General features: G+C 53.9%; 1 protein-coding gene and 1 long non-coding RNA gene across 6 annotated transcripts in view; both read right to left on the reverse strand.

Annotated features, from left to right (window-relative positions):
• LOC125131540 (uncharacterized) overlaps positions 1-2,799 on the reverse strand; it is a 93,828-nt gene extending 91,029 nt beyond the window's left edge. The window contains exon 1 of the long non-coding RNA XR_007135961.1: positions 2,564-2,799. This is a non-coding gene — a long non-coding RNA (uncharacterized LOC125131540). The remainder of the gene's footprint in view (positions 1-2,563) is intronic.
• A 1,283-nt stretch (positions 2,800-4,082) lies between these two features.
• Positions 4,083-9,235, reverse strand: SOCS2 (suppressor of cytokine signaling 2). Of its 5 annotated transcripts, none has more exons than XM_047788288.1 (3): positions 8,999-9,235; positions 7,224-7,576; positions 4,083-5,560 (listed from the first exon to the last, which is right to left on the reverse strand). In XM_047788288.1, exons 2-3 carry the CDS (start codon positions 7,360-7,362, stop codon positions 5,103-5,105), a joined length of 597 nt encoding a protein of 198 aa, XP_047644244.1. In that variant the 5' UTR covers positions 7,363-7,576; positions 8,999-9,235; the 3' UTR covers positions 4,083-5,102. The 5 variants fall into 5 exon arrangements, with proteins under 5 accessions (XP_047644244.1, XP_047644249.1, XP_047644248.1 ...); XM_047788293.1 differs by lacking the exon at positions 8,999-9,235 and adding an exon at positions 8,799-8,920; XM_047788292.1 differs by lacking the exon at positions 8,999-9,235 and adding an exon at positions 8,777-8,920.
• Positions 9,236-10,540: the final 1,305 nt, after the last annotated feature.

A 10,540-nucleotide genomic window follows, 5' to 3' on the forward strand; every position in this document is an offset into this window, starting at 1 on the left:
CCAACTCACAGAAGGGAGAAAACATTCAGCAAAATGTGAGGTTTTTCTCTTAACAGGGTCCTACGCTGGGGCGCTATCACTTTCACGAAGTTCTGTGATGAAGTCTCACTCTCTCTGCCACAGGAAAGGGGCTCCTGGGGTGGCATCTGCGCTTTTACAGAAGAGGAAGGCAGCTGGCAATATCTCCTCCCCGCTCACGAGGACCGGGCTTGCCTTCCCCATCCCTCCGGTTCTAACAGAGGTGGCACCAGAGGTGGCACCGTGTGAGCCAAACGTCGCCCGAGGTGCTCCTGAGAGGTCCTAGCCGTCAAAGATGTGGCTCAGAGCGAGAATTGTCCATAAAAGCATTTGCATCTCTATGGCTCAGTGGGTGTTTATTGACGTGACCCCATTCTCTGTGGCAACACTCACGTGATCCAGCCTCCCTCCTTGTCGAAGCCCCAGCAGGGCCGAGAAGGGGCACCCAGCGTCGCTCCACGAGGCCCGTTGACTATCGAGGCATTTGGGGCTCCGGGGCTTTTAAGAAGCTACTGTGGCAACAGCTGTTACTTTACTTTAGTGCTAAAGTTCAAGAACCTGAACTCAAGCCACATAGAGGAAAAAATGAGAAACATCAAAAATATGTGAAGATGAGAATACAAGAAAACCATGCCTCCGCAGGAGGAGTGAAACCAAACTATCACAGGATCCGTTTTACAGTGAGATGCCCAGACGGCAATCAACGAGCGGAGGGCACTTCCACTCCACTCAAGGGAAAGGCAACGGCGTGAAGCCGCAGCTTCGGATACGTCACACAACAAGATAAAAACATGCACAGGACAAGGGTTGCATCTGGGGCGGGCTACCTGAACGGAATCCAAGAAGGAGACAAAGAGACGTCATCTTACGGATCCGAAATCAATCAATCACCCAACTGCAGGAGAAGGTTACTGACTGACTTATTTTCCCTGGAGTATAATACAGCCAGCAGAGCTGGGTCGGATGAGTGAGCCGGACAACTTTAAGATACAAAAGGGGGAACGTCAGGCAGGAACGAACAGAGCCATCAGGCCCAAGAGCAGGCGGAAGAAAGGATGGCTCCACGGGGACAGGAAAGGGGGGCTGTCACCGGTCCATCGGGCATCGCTGGCTGGGCATGACTCACATCTGGCAGGTGCAGACATGAGATCACGAAACAGCGTGGCTAAGTGTCCAGATTTTAAAACAGCAAAGCGATTAGAGACACTGAGTTAAAATTGAGGCAAAAACTCTGATGTGGATTGAGACATAAAAACCAGCAGAAGCTGACTCTTGGGAGTTGGGTGGCAGGAGCCAAGTGCTGGGAATCAGCCTGCAGGGTCCAAGGCCCACCGTCTAAACGCCAGAGGAAGGAAAGCTTGACCATCAAAGAACTGCAGGGCTCACGGGGTCGCCGAAGGCAAGTGCCGGCGGCGGCGAGGGAAGTGAGGGGAGGAGGGCAGAGCTGTGACAAACATGAAACCCGAGGTTAAAATCTGTGTTCCAACACGACGTCTGCCGTTGACCTGCAGGGTTGACGGTGTGTGAGTGCACGTGCACGCCCACAGACGGGCACGTGCAAATCTCCTGACCGCCCCAGGGTCTGGGAGTCTTCCTCGGGAAAACGACCAGACTGAACTATTTCATCTGAAACGTGTTTCCAAGCTTCATTCGAGGAAGTGAAAAAAGCAAGAGGATAATCCAGGCCTTTGGGCAAACACAAGGCCTAGAATGAATGACAACGCTTTTTTGCTCCAAAGGCTAGAAACAACCTCTGGGACACAGGAGAGGCCTCAGCACAGCCGTGAGAGGTCACCACGGCCACTAAGCCCCCACTCCCTGGTGCCTAAGCCCACAGCCCAGAAGGGCACGGCCTGGTCCTGGGACATTCCATCCCGTGGATTATTTGATGACGTCTCTGTCGCCTACCCTCCTCCCAGGGTACAATTTTCTAAAAGCAGAGAAAATCCTTCCCAAGAAAATAAACACTCCCAAACAACTGTCCCATTCTGTTACCTATTTGGATTATATAATTGCTATGAAATCAAGACTTTCTTATTGACATGCCAGAAAAGACCTCTCAGCTCATAAGCTGAACTGCACTTTCTCCACTGTCCAAAGCTCCCAAAAAACCCTTCAAGTCCCTAAAAAGCAGTCCCCAGGGCCCACTGAGACGGAATGAAAAACTGCACCGTTTCAACGCTGCTCAGAATGGAAACTCAGAGCAAACTATTTAAATCCATGAGGATAAGTGAGTCCTGTATGCTGGATTCTGCAACAATAACAACCACCACACACACCCTTACTGTTCCTCTAAATGGCTCTTCATAGAAAGCGAACACTGGCTATTTTTTTCTGGCTCTGTCGAGGATGATTGAGACAAGCGTACAATCTTAACTCACTGCTGACCAATCCGTAGATCGGAGTGACCCATGATCGGTCACTGGCATCATTTACCAGCCACCAGGGAAGCAGTCAACCCCCTCCTGACCCATCCCCACACTAGGGAAAAACCACGAGGCCGAGGTGACTTGAATCCCACAGAGCACAACACCAATTAAAATACCTATCCTTGTCCTGTTGAGTCAGCAGTAAAAAGGCTGAGGATTCCTTTTGCAGCCTGCTCTGACTTGTTCGTCTGGATCCATGTAGAAACAGCAGCAATTTGCTCTTCGTAATTCCTCTCCAGGAATACAAAGGACTAGGATATTCCTGGAATGCCCTCCTCACACACACATCAGAAGGCGTACCTCCCATGAGCAGTGGACCTGGCCCATCCCGTCAGTGTGAAGATTAAATGAGATAATGCCTGGGAGGTGCTGAGCGAGCATCTGGTACACAATAAAGTCAATTAATCAGTGCTGTTAGTAATTGCAAACAAACACACACACACACACACCCCCAGCCCCACCCCGCCCAAGGGACTGTTTCCTGATGTTTATCAACTGACTTGGAACAGGGAAGATTGAAACATAAAGCAGTAGCAGTTCCACAGCCCAACCCAGAGATGTCCACAGCGCAATCTTTGCCGCCCTCAGTATTCTCAAAACTAATCACTTGCTGGCCATCAAGAACTTTCCACAATGGCATGGGTACGCAAACCTCACTGAGGCATCCCATCCTCAGTAACTGAGTAGTAGCAGCAGAGTGTGCGAAACAACGAGAACGGAAATGGAGAAGACTTCACGAAGAAAAACTTCACACAGCCCCCTGGCCCTCATCATGAAAAAGTCACACCTCTCATGCTATGCAATGGCTGTCGGTGAAGAAAGCGGGTAAATAAAGCACAGAATCGGAACATCCTAATGAGAAGGTTATCTCCCCATCGGAGACCGGTCCCTCAGGTCTAGCTCTTCTGTAAATTTTAAGCGATAAATAAATTCTTCCTGAGGCACACCTAGCAAGCTTTTGTGTTTGGCTCTGCTGTTTGGACGCATACAGTTGTGTTGTCCTTCCAGCCACAAAACCAATTTTTAAGCGCTTCATGAAAACATTCATATTTTCATGCTAGGCCATAAGCAAGTTTTCCTATAATTTATAACTGAATTTTCTAGTTCCCTTGGGGCACACACAGGATATACGAGGCTCACCATCCCAGGGATACACCATCATATGCGGCCATGGAGGACGTTTTTTAAAAAGGCAGAAAAGGAATAATGTCTAGATTCCAGAAAAGCTGGTGCATTTCCAACAGTCACGAGATGGTGTGGCAAAAAAAAAAAAAAAAAAAAGCCATAAAACTTTGATTTTCTATTTGGTTTTGTGCTTCTTCAACCTGTCAATGTCTAGGTCACAATGTTTGTAGCATCTAAACTAGGTTTTTGGGAACACAAAGGGCAGGACTGTCACACCTCCACAACTTGTAGAAGACCAGGCCGCTTGGCAAGTCTTAAGAGTTTCTAAACCGTGCTTTCCAAAATGCAAAGGGCAAGCGTGACGAGTCACCTTGCAGAGCGGCAAGTAACGTTCTGCCTCTGGCTGAATACGTGGCTTCTTTCACGTGACGTCAGTTTTTACCGCAATGCAACCCTCTAGTACCGTGAAAGTGTGTGTCCTCTACGACTCAAAGCAATAAGTGCAACTTGTAAAAGTCCGGTTTTTTTTATTTAATACATTCTAATCAAATAGTAACAGCAGTAAATAAACACTTTGAAAAACAGGCAGGTATCCCCCCATATCTGGAAGAAAATTAAGTCAAAGGGTTCTACATGGTAGAAGGGAGATACCTGCGAATGTCCACGGTTAGACCCCTTGGAAATTTCTAAAGCCATTTGCAAAGCATCAATGGCAACCACGTTGTGGGACACAGCTCCTTCCAAGGGTAAAATGTCTCTATCTACAGGGTTTTATGAACAGAGATTGAGTTGCACCTGTATAGCAGGACATTCTTGTCTTTAGCCTTAAAGGAAAAGAAGAAGTCTTTTCCGTGTGCACCAGTGTGAAATATTTCCGAAATAAGGCTCCCTTGAAATGGATTACTACAGTACTCATTCACAGGAGAGAGTTCATACATGTAGTAAAAAGACAAAGACAGGATTTCATGGTCACTTTTTTTTGGTGGATTTGGTTAATTGCATAAAATGAAGGATAAATACTCACAAGCATGTCTGTTTAACACATCTCCTAGGTACACCAGAATGCCAAGTACCCCATCTCCTAAAAGAGACTGATCACCAGGCAATCAAAACTGCGCTGAAGCCTGTGTCAGTTTGGTTCCCTCCACTTCTGCGGCCCAAGGGGAGGGAGCGCCTTCTCTACCCCCGGCGCTGGGACCTGCCACTTAACAGAAAGCAACCTCAGAAAGGCAGAGTCCTGATCAAATGTTCCTTCAGCCTTTCCTTGGGACATTTGCTCTTTACCTGAAATGGATCAAATGGTCTCGGTCAGTCTTACGGAGGGAAGTACCCCTCAGGGGAAAAGATCCAGGGGAGCTTTAAAGACCTAGCTACCTTGCCACGCATTTAAGTGAGATGGCCTTCAGCGGTGGTTCTTTGCATTCCGCGGGGTCCTCTGGGCCGGCACTCCCGTCTGGGGTCTGGGTCCTCTCTCACAGAGCTGCATTCCGAGATACGCTACAGGAGGCGTGTTTAGCAAACGAGAAACGCTTACACCTGGAATTTATATTCTTCCAAGTAATCTTTTAGTCTTGTTGGTAAAGGCAGTCCCCAGATAGTACCGGTACATTTGTTAATGGTGAGTCTACAGAGATGCTGCAGGGGTGGTGCTGATGTGTAGAGCGGTTTGGTCAGATAGAGGTGAACGGTGCCGTTCCGGGGGGCTTCTGGGCCCGTCCGCTTATCCTTGCACATCTGAACATAGTAGTCGATCAGATGAACCACACTGTCAAATTGCTTAAGCTTGGACTTGACACATATGATAGAGTCCAATCTGAATTTCCCGTCTTGGTATTCGATGCGCAGATTAGTTGGTCCAGCTGATGTTTTAACAGATATTGTTAGTAGGTAGTCTGAGTGCGAACTATCTCTAATCAAGAAAGTTCCTTCGGGTGCCTCTTTTAATTTCTCTTTGGCTTCATTAACAGTCATACTTCCCCAGTACCAACCTGGGGGTTTTGTTTGAAAAGAAAAAGAAAAGAAGGTAAAACAGTTAATATAGAGAATTTCTAAAAGAGGGCAAGTACTTGGAAACAATTCTTCTGGAGAGAAATGCGTGAGTGAAAGGTTACCAGAGGCTACCATCAATACTTTCTGTAGAAACTGAATGCAAACGTAGGTCCATTTTGCTTGCGGAACCAACTGCGAGACACTTTTCTTTTTCAAAAAGTACCTTTCTGTAACTGTTCTTCGAACTCTAAGATTTCCTCCTAACAACAACAACAACCACCACCAAGAATGTTTGCAAAATGACACACTGGCTGACCAGGCATGATGCTTCTCCACCAAGTGAAATCAAGTCAAGATTTAAAGTAAATTAAATGTCAGATGTTAGAAATTAAAGCCATGCCCTTCCAGCTCCAGTAATTCCGACAGAATAAAAACCAACTTTTTGGATGTTCGTGGCCATCCTCACCCTCCCCAAACCTGTTAATGGCTGCGTCCATCTCCCTTTCCAAAGGCCTGGGAAGTGCTTCTATTTACTTGTTTTCAAAGGGCAGTTCTAGTATCATAGCTTCTGTTTGCTGCTTTGACCACAACTACCTTATCGGCCATTGAGAAATTGAGAGAAAGCACAATTGATAATTACTTCTTCAAGTTTCCAGTCTTGCATAAACTCTTCTGGACTTTGCCCTGATCCAAACCCAATCACAACCGTCAGTCTCCCCAACATTCTCGATTCGATCTGCCTGCTCAGCTCCCGGGGCCCATCAGGTTCTTAAAATGGACTTAGCGACAGCCTGCACTTTAAAAGTCTGACCAACACGCGTCCCCGCCGCCCCCCCCCCAAAAAAAAAAAAAGGCTCGGAAACCTGCAATTTGCTGGTTCCTCCCGCGAAGGGAAAGCCCGTGGCCTGCGCGGAAAGACCGGAACCTCAAGTGAAGGAAACTTTCCCTCGCCTCCTGAGAGCAAAACTGCAACTGTGCCCCAAACGTAAGCTTTGAGGATCCAGATTTTAAAAGTGAGCTAGCTTGCCAGATTTTTTTTTTTTTTCAATCTTTTCTTCTTTCAGATGCCGATAGACAACAGGGAGCCGCTCAAAGCCACTACACTCAAAACAAGCGAGCCCACTCTGGTCGAAGGCTTCCCAACCCTCCTCCTTTCCGGCTCTGCCGCAGCCGCCTGCGCGGCAATCTGTCGGTCCCTGAACTTGGCGGCCAAGATTCCAGGCTGCAGCGGCTGCCGGGCCCGGGAGCCGGATGCAGCTGAAGCTTCGGGCAGCGCAGCGCCCACTCGCCGCCCGCGCACCCGGTGCACAGGAAAGGCGCCGGGCACTCTCTCCGGCTAGGGTCCGAGCCCTAGTGCCGACCCCCCCAAAGAGCCGCGGAAAAACAGCAAAGGTTCTAGCCCCTAAGAGGCGATTTCCAAAGAGCCCTTCTCGCGCTTTGCCCTCTCGAGTCCCTGGAGAAACACGCTTTTTTTTCGCATTCCTAAGGACTCAGTGCCGTGTGGGCATTCTCCCAGTGAGCCCCTGCCCAGGGGCGGGGACGGCAATCTACTGCTTCTCCAGTCGGCCCCACTTCCCAGCCTCGCCAGCACAGCCCCATCCGCGTCTTGGCGGAGGCACCCCCTTCCCGCACGCGTCGCGGCCGATCCGATCCGATCCCTACCTGTGTGACTAAGCTCCCGCAGGGCTTTCGCCAGTCGCGCCGCCTCTGGGGACGGCTCCTCCGCCGACCCCGAGGTCCCCCACTGGCTCTGCGTCCCTTCCGCGCCATTCCCGGAGGGCTCGAGGCACCGCAGGGTCATGAGAGAAGGGTCACCGCGGCAAAGACAGGTGGCCGCCTGAGCTGGGGTCGGAGAGGGGCAACGCGTCCTTCTCAGAAGTCAGTGAGAACCCCAAAACGAATCCCTGAGGAGTCCCCGCAATGGTGGAGGGGATGGGGAGCTTCTGGTTCTTCTTCCCCGGGTCCCAGTGCACGGATGGTAAAGTCCCCAGCAGGCGCGGTCACGCACAGTTTGCCTGCAAAGAGAAAGTGGAGGGTTGGGTCAGTCGGAACCGGACCCCTGCGGCTGGGGCGTAGGTGGAGGGACGTGGAAAATCCCGGGGACTCCTCCGCGCCTGTGCTCCTGCACCATTTAACCCCAACCAGTTACTGTCCTGGCCCGTTCTAGAAAAAGGATAAAGAGAGAGCAAAGATTCGAGACGCAAGAGTTGGGGGGGTGGGAGGGGGAGGACAGGATGAGGGTGGGGACCGGGTGTTTTCCCGCCTAGGGCTGCTCGCTGAATTCGCAGACTAGCAGATTTACAAGAGCAAAGAATCACCTGCGGCTACGGTGGTAAATAGGCCAAGGCCTTAGTCAAGGACAAGTAGAAAACATTTAAAAGAACCGGAGAGGTTCCCAAATTGGCACTCCCATCTCACACTCTGCACCGCGGGGAGCCCCAAGAGGAAGCGCCGAGCACAAATCTAGTTCCCCGCCCTACAACGCCGCGGGGCTCCTGGAGCAGAGCCGGCAGCCGGGAACACGGAGGTGCGGGAGCCGCCGCGACTCGGCGGCCGAGGCTGCCTCGCTCCCCTCCCCCAGATTCCCGGCGCCCACTTGGGGTCGGGGTGGGGGGCGCCGTGGCTGCAGCTCCAAAGGCCATGCGGCTGCTGCTGCGTTGCCGCCGCGGGCGCTGTCGAGGAATCCGCCCGAGCGCGCAGCCCTCTCGGGGGCTCAGAGCCGCGACCTGAGCCGCGGCAGAGCAGGCGGCAGCCAGCGCTGAAGGACGTGCTAGACAACAAACGCCAAGCCCTTACCTCCGCCTCGGCAGCCGCCGCCGCCTCCGCACCAGGCTGCCTCCCCAGCCGGCCTGGGGCGGGGGAGCCGGGAGGGGCCCGGGAGGAGGGGTATCTGCCCGAGTTTCCCCTGTAGACTTTTAATTTGGGAACGAGATGCCTAGGGATGTAACGAGCCATGCGCTCGGCGGCGGGGGCGGCCGGAGTTCTCGGCGCAGAGGGCAAACATAAACCCTGGGGACCATCGCCTCGACCCTCCAGGGTCCAACACCCCCTCCAGGCTCGGACACCCCCGACCCGGGGCAGCTGCTGGGTTTCCGCCCGGCGCAACCCAGGAGATGGAAAGGAGGGAGGGAGGAAGAAGTCGGGGAGGGAGGCAAGAGGGTGGGGAGAAGCAGGAGATCAGGTTATTAGGATTATTAATTTGGATGGCAGTTTACGGGAGGTTGGGGGGGGGGGAACCTCTGGAGACTTCCAGACGCCAGGAAAGAACCGGAGAAAGCAGGCAGTAGCTCCCAGCCTCCGGGCAAAGCCGCAGCTAGGACTCTCCCCCTAGCTGCTCCCAACTGCGGAAGCCAAGGCTGCCGGGCGCTTGCAGCCGCGCCCCGATGCCCTCCCCAACCCTCCTAGGGGCGGAGCCTTCGTGCGCCCCAGACCGATACCTGCTGCCTGCCCCGGCCCAAGCTCCTTCGGCGCCCCAGCTGCCGGAGAGAGGGATCCTAGGCTGTGCGCCCCGGGCCCCGGCACGCACTGTCCGCGGCTCGCGCAGCGCCAGTGGCGGCGGGCAAGAAGGCTCATGCTTCCAGGGAAGCCCAAGGCCCGCGAGCCGCCGCGGCGGCGGCGAGACTAGACAAGAGTTAAACGTCTAGAGACGTCCAGAGCAGTGTGTGCGCGCTACTTCGCAGACCGACGCGCCTCCCTCGCCTCCCCCCCTCCCTCCCTCCCGGGTCCGCGCTCCCCGCGCGCCCCGCCCGGCGGCTGCGGAGGCCGCTTTCCAGGAACTTTCCAGGAATCCACCTCACGTGATCACGGCCCCCGCTACTGCTTTAAAGAGGCTCTAGCGCTATTGCGCAGGCTTCATGGGAGCGGGGCTCTGAGCGCTCGGGTGCGGACCTGGGCAGGGTGGAAGCCTGGGAATCCGCCCTCCTCTGACCCCACACCCTCCAGAGGCTCGGAGAAGCGCAGAAGCCCCTGGCCGCTGGCGTCCTGGTTCGCAGCCTCCCCCCAAATATGTGCAAGCTGCGCGTCGGGGTCGAGAGGACTGCAGACATCCTTGCCCCTCGACCCGCGGCAGGAAGTTGTTTTTCTCATCCCCTCCGCGCCTTCTCGACGCGACCCTCCATGGTGCACATTTTGTGAAGCGGATGCAGGAGAGACTGGAGGTCCTCGGACATGACCCCTCTCTAAGATACATTACTGGGGTGCAAGAGCTCCCTCTCCAGCCCCTGGCGCCCATGCCCGGGAGCCGAAGGGAGCGGGCCGATGATGGTCCTCTGGGCCCAGGTCCTAGAAGGCTGACAGCAGGCGGAGAGCGGCGCCTCCTTAAGCAGCGCGGGCCGCTCTCAGTCTCCTCCCCCTGGCGGTTTTCCTCGCAGTCTCTCGCACGGGCCTTGCCCGGCTCCTCCTTCCTTACTTCTCGCCGCTCCACCGTCTCCTTCCGGCCGCCCAGCGGCCCTGCCGGCTCACCTGCGCTGGTCGCGAAGGGGGCTCTCGGACCCGCGCGCCCTTGCGGTCCTGGACGGCTGCCCTCCGTGTCCGCAGTCGGAGGAGCGCGCGGCTCTGCGATTTCCCGCAGAGCCGGGACCGGGAATGCGGAAAGATCTCGCCTCTTCTTTCCTTCCTGGGGACCCTCACCCCCTCCCACCCACTTGGAGGCCACCTGGCCTTAGTTGAAACTCTGCTCCTGGCTTGCACGTCCGGCCCCCGAAATGTGACCTACTTTAAATGTGACCTACTTTTTAAAAACCATTAATACTCACGGGAAAACCGGATCCAAAATTTCGATAACCATTTTTCTTTGAAATACTATTCGATTGCATCACTACTCCAAAGCTTGAAAGGTCAATGGCCACTTTTAGTTGAAGCGTCGGCTACGGGGAAGGGGGGGGGAGGCAGGGGGAGGGGCGCGGGGGAGGCGCGGCTCACAAACCTTGCCTGGCGCCCCCCCTGCTGGCTCTGAGACGAAGCGTAAACCAGCGCCTGGC

This window comes from Phacochoerus africanus, chromosome 7 (genome assembly GCF_016906955.1).
Source record: "Phacochoerus africanus isolate WHEZ1 chromosome 7, ROS_Pafr_v1, whole genome shotgun sequence".
Taxonomy (NCBI): domain Eukaryota; kingdom Metazoa; phylum Chordata; class Mammalia; order Artiodactyla; family Suidae; genus Phacochoerus; species Phacochoerus africanus.